The 22,944-nt window shown below is 42.8% G+C and overlaps 1 protein-coding gene and 1 long non-coding RNA gene across 7 annotated transcripts in view; one reads left to right on the forward strand and one right to left on the reverse strand.

Moving 5' to 3' along the window:
• LOC120871098 lies at nucleotides 1–9,287 on the reverse strand. 2 transcript variants are annotated; one of them, XR_005722943.1, is made up of 3 exons: nucleotides 9,056–9,287; nucleotides 3,394–6,408; nucleotides 1–1,350 (listed from the first exon to the last, which is right to left on the reverse strand). It is a non-coding gene; the product is annotated as an uncharacterized LOC120871098 (long non-coding RNA). The 2 variants fall into 2 exon arrangements; XR_005722944.1 differs by lacking the exon at nucleotides 9,056–9,287 and having other exon boundaries at nucleotides 3,394–3,598; nucleotides 5,231–5,874.
• Nucleotides 9,288–9,345: 58 nt separating this feature from the next.
• Nucleotides 9,346–22,944, forward strand: part of LOC120871029 (acyl-CoA dehydrogenase family member 10) — a 57,408-nt gene continuing 43,809 nt past the window's right edge. For 2 of the 5 annotated variants that reach the window (XM_040250647.1, XM_040250646.1), the window contains exons 1-5: nucleotides 10,386–11,901; nucleotides 16,241–16,389; nucleotides 17,766–17,960; nucleotides 21,699–21,857; nucleotides 22,568–22,727. In XM_040250647.1, coding sequence (XP_040106581.1) covers nucleotides 11,517–11,901; nucleotides 16,241–16,389; nucleotides 17,766–17,960; nucleotides 21,699–21,857; nucleotides 22,568–22,727 — 1,048 coding nt within the window. In that variant the 5' untranslated portion in view covers nucleotides 10,386–11,516. Of the gene's footprint in view, nucleotides 9,759–10,385; nucleotides 11,902–16,240; nucleotides 16,390–17,765; nucleotides 17,961–21,698; nucleotides 21,858–22,567; nucleotides 22,728–22,944 lie in introns of those variants that run through there. The other 3 variants (XM_040250648.1, XM_040250649.1, XM_040250650.1) reach the window with 3 other exon arrangements.

Below are 22,944 nucleotides of genomic sequence, written 5' to 3' on the forward strand. Positions count from 1 at the left end.
TTTTTCAAATTAATACAGTTTATTAATGGTAACAACAACCCTATTTTATATTTTAGGCCATTCCACTGACCTTAAAAGTCTGGAGATGATCAAATTTCAAATGTCCACTTCTTCCTATGTTTAAGGTATTTGGTTTTAAAACCATCATTCTGAAATTTATATAAAATAGGCCTCATTTTAAACTATTCCTCCCTTAACATAACATTTACACATCAATTTTATAGTAGATGGGAATTACTTCAGTGAGAAAAAGCAGACTGCTAATTTTGTTGTTTAATTATATGAATACCCCCAAATGATTACATCTGTATAAGGGTCCAGTTCATAAACTCCAGCCCAATATATGTGAAAAAGCTTCTCAGGATGGAAAGATGTTTTGGAGATTCCTCATCCTGACCAAGTCTGCTCAATTTCCAACTGCTACTGTGATGCCAACAGGAAGATTCTTACCTCCAGTTTTATCACAGCTACAGAGGGCAACCCTAATGCTGAACTTGAAACAACTAGGAACGTGACACTGAAAGTAGTAAGACTCAGTGAAACCTAGACTTTCAAAGATGAAAATGAGATGGAATAAAAATATTTTAATAATCCTTCAGAGCAATATAGATCTTAAAAACAAAACCTAACATGCAGGGCAAATGGCAAAATGAAAAGCCCAAACAACCTTCCAAGTTAGAACAATAAAAACCAGTAGACGTAGGTATTTAGTAATTACTAATTAAATATCTTACCTCTGACTGTAAGGCATCTATTTTCTCCTCCTGCCAAGTGTCACCCTCACGTTCATACTGTACTATTTTTCTATCCGTTTTACTTGAAACCAGTCAACAGAAATAATTATCCAAAGAAAAGAATGGGTCAACCAAGGTGTGTTTCTTCAGAAGGAAAAGTCTCCATAATTACGCCTTTAACTTGAACAAAATTTTTGTTTTTACAGATCCAAATTAAATGCCATGCAATATTTCTTTAAAAAGTGGTCTAAATCATTTGAATTTAAAAAAGTGAGCGGGCAGGAGTGTAAGCATTAACCCTCTCTCCTGTGTAATGCAGGCCCTCCATAGGAAACAGCACTCTATGGGGCACCATGAGGACTGGAGGTTGCCACAGCTGCTAGGAAGGTTTCAAGCTGTGAGAAGGTTGAGAGAAAGTTCTGAGGGAGGTGTTTTCAGACATAATGAATCCAAATTAGAAAATGAGAGTGGTGTTCACCGCCAGCGTGGTCCCAGACTCGATGGTTGGTGGGCTGCGTGGCATACGTGTGCTGGTCTCCTCTAAGTGCTTACAGGCATGTCGGCTCACGTATCGTCCACATCCTATGTGGCCACATATTAAACAAATCCAAAGGTTCTGCCGGGAAGGAGGTAAGACCTCAATTAGTTACATAAAAACACATGATCTGTGTTCTAAAATTAAGTATGCTGCTGCTGCTAAGTCGCTTCAGTCGTGTCCAACTCTGTGCGACCCCATAGACGGCAGCCCACCAGGCTCCCCCGTCCCTGGGATTCTCCAGGCAAGAACACTGGAGTGGGTTGCCATTTCCTTCTCCAATGCATGAAAGTAAAAAGTGAAAGGGAAGTCGCTCAGTCGTGTCTGACTCTTAGCGACCCCATGGACTGCAGCCTACCAGGCTCCTTCGTCCATGGGATTTTCCAGGCAAGAGTACTGGAGTGGGCTGCCACTGCCTTCTCTGAAAATTAAGTATAAGAAAGAGAATTCTGAATCTTGAGGATGTGACTCTGAAGATTACAGAAAGTGTTGCTGGGTTGGAATAGCTGGAATAGAGGGGAAAGAAAAGCCCCCTACAATGCAATTTGCTTTTGAAATGCTGCAAACTCACTTCAACAGCTGTGATCCAAAATGGCTACCTGAGTATTCTGTGTCCCAGTGGGGACCGAGCAAACAAGGTAGGACAAGGACTGTCCTCTTTAAAGACTTTTAAAGAGGTCAGCTACCAATATCCAAGGAGCTGGTGGCCCAGCTTATTGATAACCAAGCCAAACTCTTCCTTTCCTTTGGCCTCCAGCAAGCCTTGTTTGGACCACAGAAAGGAGTTTAAAGAAATGACGAAACTGCAATCAATTAACTGACCTACAAGCTTCTTTAGTAAAGACGTGGTGGGAATATGAGACTACAACGATGTATGGATCACTTATAATTTTTCTTTTATCTTTCTTCTGGTCTCAGCAAGGCAGCAGTAAGCAGTGGCGTGAAGTGAGACCTTAATTCCTTGCCCAGGTATTGAACCTGGGTAGCCTGGATGAAAACCAGGAATCCTAGCTATCAGACCAGCAAGGGCTACAGGCTAGAAGCAATTTTTCCCTGGATCTTTGCCCCCAGTGCATTTATCACAGAGGCAGAAACCATAAACGTAGATACAAAGTTTATTAGAGACATAGTACAACAAGTGGGAGAGCATACAGAGAGATTGTTTGCTTAGTTAAGACAGAAGCAAGGCAGAGATGCACACCCAGAGAGGAAGGGTGTGCGCATCCCCCCAGTGAGGACGAGAGCAATAAAGCGGTGGTTAAGTCATTTATATAGGTCAGTTCTTCCAGGTCTTTGTCTTCCTCCAGGTCAATTATCTGGTTTCTTTTTCCACACGTGACCTAACCTGGGACACTCCCTTAGGGGTACACTCATACCCTTCAGCCAAGAAGGATCTCAAAGTGAAGGCATCTGGGAGGAGCAAGACTCATTATGGCCTGGCACTGTCCCCTGACTTCTGACCCACAAGGAGCCTTTCTGGCATGTGTAGTGTCTCCCTTGTCTCAAAAGAGGGAGGGAGGGAGATCGCTTAATCCTTTACTCAAACAAGGTTTTGCCCCTCTTTGTCCTTGTCATGATTATAACCTTGACTATAGGTGTAGCCAGGAATATTACCTTAAGGTGTTTACAAGAGAGAAACTGACTATTTACCCTGTTTCTGTTGTTACTTCCATTTCAAAGGGCAAACAAGAGGCTGATAGTAAATAACTTAACTGGAGACCACCTATCTCTTGTCTCACAAAATGCTAACAGTTTTAAGTATCCAGCTTGAAGCCCACTTCTTCGTGCCCCATGAAATGCAAACGGGAGGCTAGCTGTAAATGTCTAACCTGGAGCCCATCTATCTCCTATATTGCTTCAACTTCCCAATCACCTGCATGCCTAACTTCTCATAGAGTATTTTTCCAGGTATTTTCTCAGGTGTATCTATGTCACTTTTGTAAGAAGCTTTGAGCCAATCTACAAGATTTAGCTAAATATAAACACCAGGGAATTCTTTAACATAAAAAATATTGTTCTATTCCTCTGAAGCTTAAAATATCCACTTCCCTTCAGGGCAAGAGCACTTTCTCTGCCCAATGTCAAAAAATAGGCAAACTCAAAAGGAAACAGTGTTTTTCTCACCTTGTCTTGAATAGATGCATAATACTGTGAACTGTTTCAAATGAGAGGTTTCCACTGAAGAAGGAAATCTGTTCTGGAAGCTGCCTGGATGGAGAATCAGGAGCAGCGTTTACACCTTCTTTACTTTGATCTTTACTTCTCGGTGCAATGAGGGATACTTCTGAAGACTTTCTTCCATTGTAGCTTCCAGCTCATCTTTCAGAAACTAAAAATTAGCAGGATTCCAATTAGATGAAAACTGAGTCAGAAGAATAAAGTTTGATAGAGAAAAATATTTTTTAATCTTCAAATATTTTTTATTGGAATGTCACACATTGCCTTCATTTATTGTATTTCAAATCACTGTACACTTAACTTTGGGGAAAACACTGCTTGCCCTTTTTAGTACAAAACCCCCCTAAAAACTGTTTTAGGAATGTAGAGAAATATCCAACTTAAATAGCAAAAAAGTGCATCATAATTACTGCTGCAGTGCAGTCATTTCTACAGTTCCCATGTTTCTTTTCTTAAATAACGATCTTGCCTGATAACATATAATATAAAGAGCAATTATGAAAAACAAATGTTTACACATACTCCTGAAGTCTTGTTGAGAATATCCTGTTTGCACTGGATGACCAAATATAGGCTCAGCTGCAGTAGCTGGATATGCAAATACTTGCTGGTTCACACATTGGTGCATATATGGAATATTACTCCCATATTGCTGAATGGTATCATAACCATTCTGGTAAGTCCCTGTTGGATTACTGGTTCTAAAACTGGTCTGTGTACCAGCAGGCACAAAATCACTTCCAAAGCTCCCGCTGGTGTAATTCGTAGCAAATATAAACCACATTCTGAGTTTCTGCTCCCAAATCTCTCTTAAGCAGGCTAGTGTAACCCCTTTCATAATTTTCTCTGTCTCTAAAGGGATTTAGTCAATCTGTTTTGCCCCCAGAGTATCTGTTGTGACACTCAGCCTGCATGTCTCCCCTGCCTCTGAAATGATCTGAAACTGTTTCTGACTAACTGAACCAACTTGGGATTAACTGCTTGATTAGCTTCAAGGAGCACAGAGATAAGGTCACTCACTTGCTTTATGTTATGTAAGTGTATGCTGTGCCTGTTTTGGTACTGTGAGTGTTCTTCCAATTCGATGAAGGTAGTTCTCTGAGGAGTTAGGGTAGTTAAAATTGATGTCAAATTTCACATCTTCCACATCTAGCCTTCTGGAGGCCACATTTGTAGCAATTGGAATAGGAGTTCTTCCATGTTTAAATGCATTTACAACCTAGTCACATTCCTGTTGACTCATGTCACCATGGATACTCATGACAGGCCACCTTTTTCTCCTCATTTTTCTAGTAAGTACATGGCATCCTATTTGGATTTCAACAGAAAAAAAATGGTTTTATTCTTGTCACACGAGATCTCTTCCATTAGGCAAATTCATTTTTCATACATTTTACATCATGACACATATCCACAATTGGGACAGTGTTGTAGTTTGCACCATACGTTTGTTTTCTATGTCTATCTGTTTCTGTTTTGTAAATAAATTCACCTGTATTACTTTTTTAGATTCCACATATGAGTGATATATATTTGTCTTTTTCTGACTTAGTTCACTTAGTATGATAATCTCTAGGTCCATTTGTGTTGCTGCAAATGCAATATTTCATTCTTTTTATGGCTGAGTAATATTCCACTGTGTGTGTGTGTGTGTGTACATGCACATGCACACACACAAACACCATACCCTCTTTATCCATTTGTCTTTATCCAGTTGATGGACAGTTGGAAAGTAAAAAGCAGTAGATATAGGTATTTAGTAATTACTAGTAAAATATCTTACCTTTAACTATAAGGTATCTATTTTCTCCTTTGGGCAACTATCACCCTCATACTGTACTAGTTTTCCATCTGTTTTACTTGCAACCAGTCAGTGGACATAATTATCTAAAAAAAAGAATAAGTCAACCAATGCATGGTTCTTCAGAATGAAAAAGGTCTCCATAAGCCTTTAACTTGGACAAAAATTTTTTTTTCCACAGATCCAAATTAAATGCCTTGCAATATTTCTTTAAGTGGTTTAAATCACTTGAATTTTAAAAAAGAGTGAGAGGGCAGAAATTTAAGTATTAACTCTCTTTATCCTGTGCAATTCAGGCCATCCATAGGAAACCACCCTACGGGACACAATGAGAACTGGAGTTTGCCACAGCTGTCAGGAAGATTTTAAGCTGTGAGAGAAAGTAAAGGAGCTCTGACGGAGATGTTCTCACACAGAAAAGAATCCAAATTAGAAAATGGGAGTGGTGTTCACCTTCACTGTGGACCCAGATTTCTTATGTTAAGAACTATATTCACAAAACAGTGGAGTTATGGGGGAATCTCAATTTAAAAGTGGTCTCTGCCCCATAAAAAAACCTCATTGACACCCTCAAATGCAGAGATGGCTTTTATGTTTAGAAATACCATAAGAAAGCAGGTGTCTTCTATCATACACTCCTAAGTGAGACAAATATTCAGGGCTATTAAGTTTGAAAACCAAACCTACCAGTTCTTCACACTGGAGATGCAATACACATCCATTCCCCTGGATGGAGTGAGCTGGGGAGGGGGTCGGGGGCGAGGAGTCACACCGTGCCTATCTGGATTCCACATGAATCGCCACAGACCTACATGCTAAGTAGCTCTCCTCACTGAGTAGAGTTGTCAACCTAGCTTGTTATGAGTAATTTAGAAGAAATATTTAGAGAAACTGAAATGCAGCCTGAAAGCCTCATGTAAGGAACATAGGCAGTAAAAGCTAAAGTATGCTAGAGGTCTTAATCACAGGCTCACTGACCACCACTCCAACATAAGCTACCATGGGTTTACCTTACAGAAAAATGATCACATCTGTCATTTCTCAATGACCAAGATGCTGATGTATGATTGCTGCTTTCTCCCCTGGTGACTTCCCTTCTAAACAGGCTACAGCTGAAGCTAGTGTCTTCTTTTCGATCTCCTCTTCAGACATTTCTCTGACTAAAGAACACATGAATGATTAATACCTGATAAATCCACTCTCAATGTATCCATCCACAGGTTTCCCTTTTCTCTCTGCTGCCCTCCCTCAAGACTGTAAGATGCCTTTGCAGTAGTCCTCTCACTCACCTCTGGGGCTCTGGCTGTACCTGACAGTCAATTAATGCCCAGGGCAAGAAACTCAGAAATGCAGGGCAGTTCTAGTGAAAATCATGGACTTTATAGCAAATGAAGGAGATAAGAGCTTTGACAGTGATCATGCTCAGATGAACCAACATTTCAGTAGCACTTGTAGAGTGACACTCTGTGTTGGACCCCAAATGAAGGCTAAAGTCCACTAATAATAGAAACTTTAAAAAACTTTTAGAGTAGTCTTCTTAAACACCCTGGGTTAGCGTTATGCCATCACACCCTAAATCTGTGATTATAGGCTTTATCAGAGTGGAGATCATGTCTGTTTTGCCCAGCACTGTATCCTCAGCACTTACATCACAGTGCCTAGCACATATTGGAAGCTATTTATAAAGATTTGTTGAATAAATTAATGAATCAATGACTGACCCATGTAGAAATGTATATGTGGCTTACGTCAACTTAGTTGACTTTCAAAACTCAGTAGCCTATTAAATCATATTCAGTCTTTTAATTAATGGCTCCAAAATTCACACACTCAGGGAAGTTCCCCACATCACCAGGCCCAGGGCCCCTCCCCAAATCAAACACATCCTCTCGTAACAGCTGTCTAAAAACTATCTTCCCTTCCTTCACCACATTTGTCATAGCTGCAGTTCTACATTTATTCTGTAAATGTTTATTTCATTCGTCTCCATGAACTTGAGTGAACTGCTGGTGCCATTAAAGCAAGGCATCCCTTTCCACACACAACTAAAACTCCAACAGAGAGTGGGTTCTCAAAAAGTATTTCTTTTTTTTTTTTTACTTTTACACAAATGCTGATAACAGTTTTATTCATAACAGCCAAAATCGGAAACCCAAACTTCCAATAAATCAATGAATAATAAATGATGTTCATCCACACAGTGGAACACTAGTCACAAAGAGAAAGAGCTCTGAAAACACAGAGCTACTCAGTTGAGTCTTTAAAACATGTCAAAGTGGAAGAGTACATTGTGTGAAATGCCAGGCTGGATGAAGCACAAGCTAGAATTAAGATTGCCAGGAGAAATATCAACCACCTCAGATATGCAGATGACACCACCCTTATGGCAGAAAGCGAAGAAGAACTAAAGAGCCTCTTGATGAAAGTGAAAGAGGAGAGTGGAAAAGTTAGCTTAAAGCTCAACATTCAGAAAAGTAAGATCATGGCATCTGGTCCCTTCACTTCATGGCACATAGATGGGGAAATGGTGGCAGACTTTAATTTTTTGGGCTCCAAAATCACTGTAGATGGTGACTGCAGCCATGAAATTAAAAGATGCTCACTCTTGGAAGGAAAGTTATAACCAACCTTGACAGCATACTAAAAAACAGAGACATTACTTTGCCAACAAAGGTCCATCTAGTCAAGGTTCTGGTTTTTCCAGTAGTCATGTATGGATGTGAGAGTTGGACTATAAAGAAAGCTGAGCGCCAAAGAATTGATGCTTTTGAACTGTGGTGTTGGAGAAGACTCTTGAGAGTCCCTTGGACTGCAAGGAGATCCAACCAGTCCATTCTGAAGGAGATCAACCCTGGGATTTCTTTGGAAGGAATGATGCTAAAGCTGAAACTCCAGTACTTTGGCCACCTCATGCGAAGAGCTGACTCATTGGAAAAGACTCTGATGCTGGGAGGGATTGGAGGCAGGAGAAGAAGGGGATGACAGAGGATGAGATGGCTGGATGGCATCACTGACTTGATGGACGCGAGTCTGAGTGAACTCCGGGAGTTGGTGATGGACAGGTAGGCCTGGCGTGCTGCGATTCATGGGATCGCAAAGAGTTGGACACGACTGAGCGACTGAACTGAACTATTGTTAGATAACTGATGGAGGGTCAAGGAACAGAGCCATATCTGCCTTTCCCCTGAGGAGGCTACACAGACTAGGAATGAAGTGCTCAGACTTTCAAGTCCAGCTCTCTGAGGTAGAATTCCATCGGACAGATGATCCTGGGCAAGGCGCTTAATCCCAGGACTTCAGTTTCCTAGTTTGTAGAAGGCTCACACCCCCTCTAACTAGTAGGGTTGAATGAAGACAATTAGAGGAAACAGTGCCCAGGAAGTACTTAGTACATTGCTCAGATACAGAACGCGTAGACATTTTAGTTGTAACTACTGCTACAGGGCCCCTTAATGGAAAGTTTTCCAAAGAGGAAAGATTTAATTAAACCTTCCCAGGAGCCATCAGAGTGCTGGGTATTTCGTCTTCATAAAGCCAAGAGGAAATCAACTCGCGCAACTAGGCTCTCAACCTGGTTGGAGAGAGCGCCGCGCCAAATATAAACAGAGTCCCGGTGGGAAGGCACCAGGAAGGAGGACTTCCAGTCCTCCTAAGGATGGGGTAAATGAGAGGGATCCCAACCACTGCTCGGCTTCCTCCTCAGGCGAAAGCCCTCGCCGAGGCTCCTGCCCGGACTCAGACTCTGAGAGGCCGAGCCCCGGGGCCCAGGCGCGGGCTACCGGGGAGGCGGCGAGGTCGCGGACTCACCGCTGAAGCTGAAGTCGGCGGGGACCCGCGAGTGTTCTGGGAGCTCCGGGTGGATGACAACCGCTCATAGGGCAGGCGCAGGCCGGCGCAGGCCGGCGCAGGCCCCGGAGGGCTCAGGCGAGGCTGGGAGGGGAGCCTTGAGGATGAGCGGCCCGGAGCAGGTAGCGCCACCGCCGGTGCCACCTCAGCGCCACCGGCTCTACGTGCAATGCTGACAGCCAAAACCGTCACTGCCGCTTGCCGGCCACCGTCGCTGACCCTTGAGGTTACGCAAGCGCGGATCAGCGGGCTCGCTGATTGGATGCGCCCACGTGACGGCCGTGTTTGCTCCGAGGTGAACCCGCGCCCACTGGTCAGGATCTCCAGGAGGACTTGGAGGAGGCACGTCACAGGGTTCATGGGCACTTGGACACTATTTAGGAGGATCGGTGGGTTTTGCTCCCAGGCCTGAGGGGACGTGCCCTCAGCCCGCCTTATCTGACGGCGAGGAGTCTCTGGCTCCGCTAGGTCTCCGATTGTTCGAGGAACCCGCTCCCTGCAGAGACCCGAGCTCTGGTCTCTTTTTGTCGTGTTTGATCTCGCTCCAGCTGTAGGCAGAGTTGCTTTGTGTCAGCCACGCTTTACAGATAGGTGCGCTGAGGCTCAGAGAGCTGAATCCGCCTGGGGAGTTGGCACTAGTTGCAGTGTTCCTGATTCTGTTAAGGTAGGACGGTGGGCTGGTTAAGTGCCCTGAACTGGAGATCCATCTGGGCCCCCCTCCCGGACTAATCTCTTAACTAATCTCTTAAAGTTTACTGAGAGCCCAGGCTCTGTTGCGGCTGTAGAGATACGTTGGTGATTATGGAATAGACCCTGATCACCAGTTTCGTGACCTTGAGTTTAAGTTTTGTGTAAACTTGACTTAGCATCTTTGTACAGCTGTGATGATGAAATGAGCCACAATCATTACGTGGCTAGAACTGAAGCGTCATCTTTAGTTGGAAGGAAGAAGGAAGCCAGTGATGGGAGAGTTGCCGAATTATCCATTAGGAGGAGTATGAGGCGGAGAAACTGCTACCCACTCCAGTATTCTGGCCTGGAGAATTCCATGGACTATATAGTCCATGGGGTTGCAAAGTGTCGGACACGACTGAGCGACTTTCACTTTCATGATGAGGACAGTGTCCTCAATGAGAATGAAAGACAACCTTTCAGGTCCAGACACCCTTTTCATCTCTGTTAAGCCCTCACACAGAACATGTTGACACTTTTTGGAGCCTATAAATAAATTTCTCCTTCCATCATTAACTTTGGCCTTGGCATAAGAACATAAGTAAAACCCAAAATGCAAATCAATCTCTACATTTTTCATTTCAGCATTCATGCCCCAATCCAGCAAATTTCCAATTACATCAGAAACACACTGTATCATCTTGAACATTTACTTCCTAAGAATTCTTTCTTTAGATTTTTATACTTTATTTAGTCCTTATGGTGGCACTGAGGTGACTCCCATGAACATGCAGGCTGACTTACCAACGTGTTTTGGTCTTACTGGCTTCTTAGATATCATATGAGAAACACATCACATGAGAAACTTCAAGATTTTCAAGTGGAACTGGCTGCGAGTAGAATTTTGTTGTTGTTGTTGTTGTTGTTGTTTTCCCAGGTTTTAAGATCTATAAAAAATTGAAACAATAGTACAATAATCTCTCATATACCTCTCATCATGTGCCTTTTGCTAATTATTAACATTTTGCCACATTTATATGTCTATTCATGTGAAAATGTTTATGTATCTATATATAAATGTATCTGTTGTGTGTATGTTATTTTTTTCCCCAAACTTGTTGAAAGTAAGTTTAGAAAAGAGGCAGTGAAGATCAGGAGGTCATGGCCCTGCTCTGTAGGAGGGATGATAGTGTGGTGTCATCGTGAGTGCCAGGAGGAGGTGAGTATGGGGCACCCTGAGAGAGTACAGGAGAGACTGCTCATCTGCCTCTTCTGGTGGCCAGAAGAGGTTTCATGAAGGAAGTGACAGGCAAACTACAACCTGAGGGACAATGGTCAGTTTTCCAGGTAATGGATGGAAGGGAGCATTCAGGCCAGGGAAACAGCATATGCTAAGGCCTGGCCACAGGAGGAGGGCATCATGTGTTCAGTGAAGCTGTGGACGTGAGTGTCGAGATCATCCAGGCTAAGGTGAAGTACAAAGGAGAGCTGCTGCCCAGAGGGGAGGAGAAGTTCTCAGAGGGCCTTTTCAGGCGGCTTAAGGGGCTGAGAGTTTATCTTGAGGACAGTGGAGAGGCACTGGAGATTTTAAATGGGGGTAGGACATGATCAAATTTGCAATTTTGAATGAAGAGGCAAGGGGACCACTTAGGAGGCTGCTGCAAAGGTCTGTGAGTGAGATCATGCAGTGGGAGTGAAGAGAGTAGATGGAGAGCTTTGGGAGGAAAGACCAGTCACAGCGAGCACCAGAATGGAGGTGTCTGGCTGGAAGACTGAGGAGTTGTCATGGAGGGCAGAGACACTGAGTTCAGCTCTGGTTGTGTCTGAAATGCTGGTTGGAAGTCAGAGTAGACGTGCAGGTGGCACCCTGAGTGCCAGGACGGAGGTCGACTTGGAGGCAGTGAAGGCTAATCATGTCCTGTTTCTGCTTCACAGCCTTGGCCCCAACATGTGCCTAAGGCAGCTTCTGCAGTCCTCCCAGCTCCAGCGGGCTTGGAGGGTGGCCTTCCTGAAACACGTCCAGGGCAGGCACCCGGGAGCCTGGAGATGGACACATTCTGGAGGCGGCCCGTACAGAGCAGTGATTTTTGACATGGGTGGAGTTCTGCTTCCTTCTCCAGGGAGAGTGGCTGCAGGTGAGCTCTTCATTCTCCTTCACCTTGGGAGACTGGGGTGCGTGGGGGTGGGGGAAAGGAGGGTGGTGAGGGGAGATGACAGTGTGTCTCAGTGGGTGCTATTCTTGCTCTTGAATCAAATTCCAAGCAACAGTTAGTGCTGCTGAGGATCTTGGGCAAGTGATTTCACTTCTCTGAGTCTTAGTTTCCTCATCATTAAATTAGGGCTAATGGTCTGTTCATCTTTGGTGGTAGGAAATGGTTAAGTGAGATTATTCATGGAAAGCACTTGATTAGCAGAATGAGTGCTTGGCTCATCTGAAATTCTCAAAAAATGACAAGCTGCCATTGTTATTGTCAATGTTATAGGTAGAATTTAACTACCTTTCCCCGAGAACTACTTGTGAATGCTGAAATCTGCCGCCTTCCCCCCTGTGATCACAACCTTTCCTCTTCCATTAACCTCCCTCTACACCTGCTTTTGTTACAAGACAAACCTCTAGGCTCTGATCCTTCCTTTTTCAGCCCTTTTTGGTATTACCTTTTTATGCACTCAGTTGAACTGACTTAAGTTTGATTTGTTTGGCTTGAAGTGTTAGAAAACCTAACAAAACACTGACTGAAACAAGATTGAAGTTAAATGTGTTTTTTATGTGAAAGTCCAGCTGTGTGTCTTGGGCTAGTGTGTTGTTCTGTGGTATCAGGGCCCTGGGCTGTTTTCCTTGTGTTGCTCTGCTGTGAGCACACCCCATTTCCACTCTCACCTCATGGATCAGGTTTGGCTGCTTCACTTTCTGCCATCACATGTGCATTCTAGCCACCAGGAAGGACCAGAGGTCTCTGTTCTTTTAACAGACTGTGTTTGCTGATTGGGCAGTTTTGTATGCTAAATCAACCCAAGGTTAGGTTTTCTGTGCCGCTGGTTGAAAAATTACTGAGCTTTGCTAACTGGTTGAGCTATTTTTTGTTTTGTTTTGTTTTGTTTTTTAGCTCAGCTGCAAGTGAGCCCTCAGGCTCTCTATTCCTCAACTGATATTCCTCTTGAACTTACTACAGGGCTGTTCCACACTCCCCTCGGAGCCATCAAACTTCTTCAGACCAAACCTTGGCAGATAGCTGAATCTCTGCTTTTACAGCGAACATAAAGATCACTTGGCAGGAATTTTCTCAACTCTTTCCAGAATACCTTGAGAAGCTATTCTCTTCTTTCCACTGCTACTGCCTCTACACGTTATATCCCTAAATTCTCCCACCTGCTTGATCACAGCAGCCTGCTAACTGCTAACTCTACCTCTCGCCTCTGGGTTTTACACCCCCTCCACACAGCCCCTAGAACTGCCCTTCTAAAACACACATCACATCTTCTCCCTTCCCTCTCCTGCTTCAAATCCTGGACTGCCTGCAATTTTTTTCCCTTCAAGACCGGAAGCTTTGCCTGGTTCCAGGGCCTCTCACAAACAGCTCTCATGTCCTTTTTTCACACCGTTTGCCAGGTACACCCACATTTCAGCTACCTTCAATTACTTGATGCTCTTTAAAATTGCCAAATGTGTTTATACTCCTGTGCCTTTGCAGGTTCTGTTCCCTCTGCTTGAAGCTACCCTTCCTTGCTTCCTCTGCCTTTTCAAATCCTGCTCATACTTTTAAATGGTATGTTATTCAGCAGTGCCCGGAATCTTTTGAGCACTTAGTAAGGCTTGTGGTTGTTATTGACGTGTGTTTTTATCTTATAACGTTTTTGCAATACCAGGATTTTCATTTTTCTTGTCATAAAAATCATCTGTGTTTTTCTTTATGGCTTGCGTGTAAAGTGTCTAGGCTAAGGAAGTCTTTCTTTCCTTGACATTCATAAAGATGTTGTATATTGTTTTATAACATTTAGAGGATTTTTTGTTTTGTTTGTTTTCTTTCCTGATTTGGGTATTTTGTCTTTTCAGAATTCATTTTTGTAATTGTGAGAAATAGAGATTTAATTAATTTTGTTCTATTCAGAAACTCACTTATGCCAACCATATTTATTAAATAGTTGGTACTAAAAGTATATTTAATACTTTGGATTTAAAAAAATACAAAGGCCAATTTCTTATTGTCACCTCCATCCCTTCCCTGCAGTTCTAGCCTTCATTGGGTATCATTGTGAAAAATTGGTTTATCCTTCCAAAAATTCCCAATATATACACAGGAACGTGTGTGTGTGTGTGTGTGTGTGTGTGTGTGTGTGTACTGTGTCTACACTGTTTGGGCTTCCCTGGTGACTCAGATGGTAAAGAATCTGCCTGCAATGCAGGAGACTTGGGTTCAGTCCCTGGGTTGGAAAGATCCCCTGGAAAAGGGAATGACTACCCACTCCAGTATTATTGCCTGGAAAATTCCATGGACAGAGGAGCCTGGCGAGCTACAGTCCATGGGATCACAGAGTTGGACACAACTGAGTGACTACCACTCTCACTTTTCATACAAACTGTTAGATGTACCTTTCTTTTTTTTCTGACCTAGTAAAATACCTTGCCAAATTTTCTACATCAGTAGGCATGGGCTTCCCAGGTAGCTCAGTGGGAAAGAATCCGCCTGCCAATGCAGGAGACTCAGGTTCAGTCTCTGGGTTGAGAAGATCCTCTGGAGAAGGAAATGGCAACTCACTCCAGTATTCTTGTCTGGAGAATCCCATGGACAGAGGAGCCTGGCAGGCTACAGTCCATTGGGTTGCAAAGAGTCAGACACCACTTAGTGACTAACCAACAACAACAGCAGGCATAAATCTAGTTCAGGAATTAGCAAACTTTTTCTGTCGGGGGTACTATTCAGCTCTACTGTTGGAGCCAGCAGCAGCCATAGCAATAGTCAACAAGTAGGTGTGATTATGTTACAGTAAAACTTTATCCACAAAAGTAGATGGGAGACAGATTTGGCCCCCAGGCCATAATTTGCTGACCTGTGACCTAGTTTACACATTTTTAACATCTATGTGGCATTTCATTATATGAATGTACCATGGTCGCTTTAACAAGCCCTTTATTAACATACATGTAAGTTTCTAGTTTTCACTGTAAGCAGTCTGCCCAACAGTGGTATACATAATCTTTGCTTACATTTATAAATATATCTTTGGGAGAAATTCCTGGAAGCAGAATTGCTACATCAATTGTAAATGTGCATTTAACATGTTGCACTCCAGAGAGGTTGTGCTTATTTACACCCCCATCAGCAGCGTAGGAGAGAGAGCCTTTCCTTGCATGCTTACCAACTCTTAAGATCCTAAAAATTGTTCTAACCTTAGTTCTAAAATTAAAGAGGTATTATTTGGGTTAAGTTTTAAAAGACCTGCTGTTCTCAGAAGACATACTGAGTTGGTCCTGTTGGTGATTTCTGAAGAATGAGATTGCTTTGTCATTCTGTTTTCTTTTTTATACCTTTCTGTGTTGTCTGAAATATTTCCAGTGCACAGCCACTACATTAAACAAAAACTTTGTGTTAAGTGTCTTATATCTTAGATATAATTATGGATGCTACATGTTTTTGCCCTGTAAGCAGATATATTATAGAAAGAGAAAACCCTCTTGTACAGGAAAAATTATCCACTATCCCAGTGTTTCCCCAAGTACACAATAGTAATCCATCCACTGCTTTGGCTCTTTACAGACAGAATTTTGTTATTTTTCAAAGGCACCATCCTCCATTCGAATGTTTCAGTGTACCAGCTACACTGCCCTGAAGGATTACTTCAGTTTACAAAATGAAGGGTTTGTTTTGGAATGTTGTCAGAATCTGATTTATTCCCTCATGTACTTCCATACCACGTGCCAGGACCATGTGAGTGACCTAATATATTGTTGCTGTTGTTGGTTAGTTGCTAAGTCATGTCCAGCTCTTTTGAGAGCCCATGAACTATAGCTGGCCAGGTTCCTCTGTCCATGGAATTTTCCCAGGCAAGAATACTAGAGTGGATTGCCATTCCCTTCTCCAGGGAATCTTGCCAACCTGAGGATGAAATGCATCTCCTGCATTGGTAGGTGGATTCTTTACCTCTGAACTACCTGGGAAGCCTGACCTAATACATGTGAACCAGCTAATGAGAGACCAGGGAAGAAAATTCATAATGTAGTGTCTGGCGTCAACTCAAGCTGGTGGCGTGGACTGATGCTTGGCAGCAGTGTCCCCTCAGTCACACATATTGTTACTGCTGTTCCCTAGGAGGTCTAAAGCTTAGATTTTCCATTTCCTGAATTTCTCTGAATTCCTGATAGAACCCACCTGGCACCACAGTGATGCCACAGAACCTGTGTGGTAACTACCCTGCTCCCCAAACTTGAGCTGTTTGTCCATGTATCGTTTCACTTACCATGTGCTTTACTTTTGGTAGAGTGGGAGGTACAGAATCATATCCCTTCTGGAACTATAGTGAAGGCCTTGATCTCAGGTGGCGAAAATGGGCTCTGGATGAAATTTATGAGAGCAGAGATAACAACAGAAGATTTCTTACAAGAATTTGGGAGACTTTGCTCTGAAATTGTAAGTGATAAACACACTTGAATTTCAATATTCTTTTGTCTAGAATAGTGGATGCAACACTCATCCATTAAATTGGTTAAACTAAAAATGAAGAAGGGAAAACCTAATAACCCATTATAAGATTTTAAGTTATTTCTTCCATCCCCCGGTACTCAATTTTAACTGCATGAATGAAAAGTAAAAATATTATGTATATTAGCTATTGTTTATGTGAAACTGGAATTGTTGCATAATGGCTTTGATCAGAAAGCTTGTTTAACGCAGTGATAACATTGAGCCTTTCTCTGGACTATGCATTGTTCTAAGCTCTTTATTTATATTAACTCTCATACCATCACAATATAATTGCTAAAATATAATTTAAAATATAGTGAAGTTCTGTGGATGGATGGTGGTTTTGGTTAGATAACAATGAATGTACTTAATGTTATCCAAACTGGTTAAAACAGTGAATATGATGTTATGTGCTCTTACCACAATTTTAAGTAAATGAATAAATATTTATATATATATATATATATATAGAAACCATTCTGCTAAGTCATAGAAAGCCAGCCCCAAAGACTACATATTGTACGATTCCACTTATATGAAATACCCAGAACAGATAAATCTATAGAAGTAGAAAATAGAGTTGTTATTTTCTAGGACTGGGAGTATTGGGGAATTGGGGGCAGGGAGGCAGAGGAATGGGTAGTGACTGCTAATAGGTATGATGTTTCTTTTTTGGATGACGTAAATGTTCTAAAACTGTCTTAAAGGTTTTACACCTTTGTGAATATATTAAAAAGCACTGAATTTTACAGTTTAAATGGGTCACTTGTGTGATATATGAATTGTATTTCAATAAAGCTGTTGTAAAATAAGTGTGTGTGTATAAAATAGCAGGCTTGCCATTGCAAATTTTGAAACATGATAAAATAAGAGGTTTTAAAACCCACAGAGACTGAATTTAAAATCACAAAAATTGATCAGAAACTGACATTCAGTTTGTCATGCTGAAGCTGAGACAATGCAGAATCATCAAATCTCTGGGTCATTAAAAATTAAATTACATCTGCTTAATTCACTTTTAGGGTTTCATGTATCCTCTTAGAGTCTTCAGAATCTTTTTGAAATTGACAATGAATGAGTGAAATAAAGAATTCATTTAACTGGAATATTGATATAAATTGCTCCATTCCCTAACCACTATAATTCTAATTCTAAGCAACTTTTTACAACCTTATATGCAAAGTTCTGCACCAGGGCTGAAAGAGAGAATTCCTTTTGGCAGCAAGCCAGAGGCCTGCAATATGTGTTTTTCTGTGTTGGTGATAAGCTGTTCTTACTCTTAATGATGACCGGTTCTCTTCTCTCCCTACCTCCAATCTTAGTCAAAGACCTCCGTGCCCGTGGACTCCTTTTTCTCTCTGCTGACCGGAGAGCAAGTGGCGAGGCAGTTCCCAGTGATGACTGAGGCCATAGCTCAGATTCGGGCTAAAGGCCTTCAGACTGCAGTCTTGAGCAATAATTTTTATCTTCCCAATGGGAAGAGCTTTTTGCCCCTGGACCGGAAACAGTTTGATGTGGTAAGCTGACAGGCACCCAGAACAATCTGAATCAACTCTGTCTTTACTTTAGGATGCAGCATTAACGCTGCCTCTCAGTAGGTCTTGAGTGGATGGGTTTGTTTATTCACACAGTTGACTGAGTTAGGATTAGACATGATAGGTGGGAAAGAGGACTTGCAAAGTATCACTGAGCTGTGAGCAGGGTTATTTATGGGCTTTGATAACTGGGTGAAACCTCAGCTTCAGAGACTCCCTTTCATCTGGACTTGAACCTTAGTCATCAGATATCAAGGATTCCCAGGTGGCACAGTTAGTAAAGAATCTGCCTGCTAGTGCAGGAGACACAAGGGCTGCAGGTTCAATCCCTGGGTCGGGAAGAGCCCCTGGAGTAGGAAATGGCAACCCATTCCAATATTCTTTCCTGGAAAATTTCATGGACAGAGAGCCTGACAGCTTACAGCTTATGGGGTTGAAAAGTTGCACACAATTGAACTCACACAACAACAGCATCAGATAACATATGTACTTTGATCAGCCCTCACCTTTTAATGGGCCCTTTGATCTTTTCAAAGACCAACCCCCTTGCCCTCTATTTCTATGGCATTAATCCTTAGACCATTGCTGAGCAAACAAACTTACTGCAGGAAAGGAAGTGTCTAATATAGTTGCTACTAGTCACACACATGGCTGTTAAACACTTGAAATGTGACTAGTGGCACTGAGCAACTAAATTCTATTTCAACTGAAATGTATATCATCACAAATGACTAGGGGCTGCCGTATGGGACAGTGTGTGAAGGGCTAGACTATCAAAGGACCTGAGAAGATTCTAAGTCAAGAGATGGTCTTCTGTGCCAGGATGTTACTTCTGTGAAAGACTCCCCATTTTCCTCAAAGGAAGTATATTATCATTATCCTGGGACAGATAGAAATTATTGACAGATGACTAACTTAAACTTCAGTCAGAAAACACATTCTTTCACAGCAGTGGCTGTGTACTGGGCACCGGCTAGGCATGAAGGGCTACTGTGTTCAATGCAGCTGACAGAAGTCCTGCCGTCAGGAATATGCATTCACCACATATCAGGTGGTCAGCTGCCACAAGTGACTAGTGGCTACTGTGTCAGACTGGGCAATATAGCATTTCTATCATTGTAGAAATTTCTATTGGATAGTGATATTTTAGAACATAAAATGTAATCAGGGGACTTCTCTGGTAGTCCCCTACTCTGCTTCCACTGCAGGGGGCAGGTTCGATCCCTCTTCAGTGAACTAATACCCTGCATTCCATACAACATGGCCACACACACACACACACAAATAGTGAAACAGACGAGCGGATATTCAGAGTTCAAATATGGGAAATTAACCACCCAGCCTAATGCTCTCTTCACCTCCGACCTCCTCATTCATCCTTATACAAAGCCTGTCAAGATAAGAGTTCTCTTCCCTCTGTACCCTTGCCTGGCTCCTTACCCACTTTGATTCTTGGTCTCCTGGCTTGTCCACAGCACAGCCTTTCTCCAAGCATCCTCCCCTTTGGGGGCTCAGGGACCTCAGCCATATTGGGATCCTGCCTGCAGCTTGCTGTGGGCAGTAGCTCTGATTCCCTGAACCGCAGTTTCCTTACCTGTGGTTCAGGAGCAGCAGTTTTTTCTAACCTTAGGGTGGCTGTGTGGATCGCAGACTATAGTACATACAAAGCACTTTACAGAGTGCCTGGCAGATTATTTTCAGAGATTCCTTCCCTCCAGTGCGGCAATGGAGATTATTATCTTGATCTGGACAAAATAAGTTTGCCAGGCTCACACTGGGCCCTTCAAGTGTTTAAGGACTTGTGAGCTTCTTTAACATGATGGACTCATTTATGCAGACTTCACAGACTCTCTGATAGGTGCTTTCAGGCAGCTTTTTCTGATCCATTTTCATATGTTAGGTCTGCAGGCGACCTGGAGTGTTGAAAATCTATTTCCTCAAGAGCAAGAGTGTACGTTTTTATCCTCTAAAGCTATGAGGAAAAATATTTATTTTGATAGAAGTAAAGCTGGGCTTCCCAAGTGGTGCTAGTGGTAAAGAACCCACCTGCCAATGCAGGAGAGATAAGAGACGTGGGTTCAGTCCCTGGGTCAGGCAGATCCCCTGGAGGAGGGCATGGTAATCTACTCCAATATTCTTGCCGGGAGAATCCCATGGACAGAGGAGCCTGGCGGGCTACAGTCCATGGGGTCACAAAGAGTTGGACATGACTGAAGCAACTTAGCTTGCACGCAAAGCTAATATAACCATTCCTTTGATCCCCATCATCTTTGGAAGCTGTTCCTAAACTTTTCAATAATATTATAGGACTCTGTTCCTGCTGAGGTGAATGTGGCTTTTAAATTTTGGTCCTCTAATTTGTTTAAGTAAAAACGTTTACATTATATTTTATTGTCAAAGAACGTGTGATCTAAGATTTACCATTCTAGCAGTTTTTAACAATATAGCACAAGAATATTAGCTGTATTCACATTTTTGTGAAACAGAACCCCAGAAATTTTTTATCTTGCAAAACAGAACATAAGGCAAAGGCCAGGGGTCTTATCCAATTTAAATCTCAAGAATTTTTTCCCTTCCCCAGATAGAATCACCTGAGAGGAGGTGTCTGCTTGCCAGATGGGGCCCAGATCCCCAGGGTTTGCTCCCCTCCCACCTCCTGTCTCAGCTGTCCAGATGTGCTCCTTTCCTGTCGTGCGATGCCTTCATTGGTGTCTGAAACATCTGGCTTCTCCACTGCCCACTGTTGATGTTTTCTTCAGAAGGAATTTCCCTGTTTTCTTTTAGCTCATCCAGGTCCTTAGGAGACTGGGAAGGATAAGTAAGAGAGTAAGTTACTCAACATTTATTTACCTGAAAGGGCAGTTCTCCTTCAACCTTGAACAGTGGGAATTTGGAGGAGAGGGAGGGGTCCTCAGATTTGTCCTTGATCTTGGAGAGCAAGGGTCAATTCAGGAGTGAAAGAGGGATTTAGTTCTGTTCTTAGGACAGACCCAGAGAGTACTGGTTACAGGCCTCTATGGCTGTTTTAGACCTACCCACAGGAGATTCAGCCCTGGGGTCAATGTCAGAGGACTTCCGGAGGTTGCTGGATCAGAGGTAGCCTGACACTGAGACAGCTTTTCAGGGTTCTCCTGAACCCTCCGATGCCCCCCACCAGTTCTGGACTAGATAGAGTTTGAGGCAAGGCTCTCAGGATAGAGGAAGCTCTTTGCATGAAACCTATCTTTGCCACTGACAGTATCTCTGGTGTTAGTCCTCCTGTCTAGGTTGAATATAGCTCTTCGTTTTTTCACTTCTTAAATATGGATATTAAAGTCATGTTTCTTTCAAAACAGTAAATACTGCCTTTCTTTCTAAAAACATGGTGAAATACTTACCCTAAAACTGAAATGTGCAGCTTTTCTTCTGTTCCATGCAGCCACAATACCTAACATGAGCAGAATGCTGTGTCATTTTGGAACACCTTCCAGTTTCACTAAGTTTCCCAGCTACTGTTAAGATGGGTAAGATGGCTATCAGTGTTTCCAGTTTCCTGATAAGTATATCCAAATCACTCCACTTAAAAAAGCAACATCATTTTATATTATGACATTCTTAAGTTACCTGTTATGACAAATCTCCACTCTCCCTCTGGTCTTCTTTTCAAAAAAACATACCAGGGTATAACATGGGAACACCACTTGTAGGCATGTTCATCTCTCCTTCCTGCCTCTCCCTCAGGTCGTGGAATCCTGCCTGGAAGGTGTCTGCAAGCCAGACCCCAGGATATACAACCTGTGCTTGGAGCGGCTTGGCCGGCAGCCTTCTGAGTCCATCCTTCTTGATGATCTTGGACCAAATCTAAAAGCAGCTGCCAGCCTTGGTATTCATACCATTAAGGTAATGGTCACTGTTTTTTGAACCCCTTTGTGCTTCAGACACTAGTGTAGGTATTTCAGTATAGTCCTCTTACACTCAGAGTTGGAGTTGCCTCTGGTGGTTTTTGCCCTTGCTGCCACAGTCTTTTTTTTTTTTAAATTATGAGGTCTAGTTGACTAGCAGCTTATATTTTCAGTAGGAAGTAAGAAGGCATTTTGAGAAAAGAGTTACGCAGGGAGGTGAACGGCAGGCTTAAGACATTTTGGGTGACAGTCCTGCTGGCCTGTTGATGCTGTTCAACTACCAGCTACTTGGACCGCTTCAGTGCTTTGAAACAGGAGAAGCTGTGTGTGTGTGTGTTGAGGGAGCGGGTGGTGGTCTCTGTTCAGCTTTCTACATTTAGGTTTTCATTATTAGCTGATGGGCTTATAGGGGCAGAATGGATACTCCAGTACAATATTTTGCCCTCCTGCCACAAGGGAGTATTAATGAACTTTTAACTGGCACTCTCTCCAGCAGATAAAAGAGTTTAATGTGGTTAGGAATTAAATGGGGGAGGAAAGTCATTCTGAGGCTTTTTCATGAGCTGATTATGCTGGTTCCAAAGTCCTTGCTTAGAGAACTGGCTTTTGTTTATATTTCCCTCTAAAAATGTACCCTCTAAGAGAACAGATAGGAGGAGAGGTCAGGGTTGTCTGGGGATCCATGCTCAATATTCTCTTTGAAACCAGGTCGATCACCCAGAGACTGCAGTAAAGGAATTGGAAACTCTTTTGGGATTTCCATTGAGAATGGCTGTTCCAAACACTCGCCCTGTGAGAAAGACAATGGAAATTCCCAAAGACGCTTTGGAGAAGTACCTCAAAGACTTACTGGGGACCCAACCCACAGGTAGTTAAGTTTCTGCATTTTGGCAGAGGCTAGGCTTTCAGTCTGGTTCTCACGTTCTCTTCTAGTGGAATATACTGGAAATAAAGATGCCATGTGGTGAAGAAAATAGCCATTGGGCCCTGCAGACCTGGGTGCTGCTCTGTTTTGCTTGGGAAGAAGTACTGACCTCCTTTTCTATGGGTCCCCAGAGTGTACTTGGCCCTTGTTCCACGTGAGG

The sequence above is a fragment of the Oryx dammah genome, unplaced genomic scaffold (genome assembly GCF_014754425.2).
Source record: "Oryx dammah isolate SB20612 unplaced genomic scaffold, SCBI_Odam_1.1 HiC_scaffold_12, whole genome shotgun sequence".
Lineage (NCBI taxonomy): Eukaryota > Metazoa > Chordata > Mammalia > Artiodactyla > Bovidae > Oryx > Oryx dammah.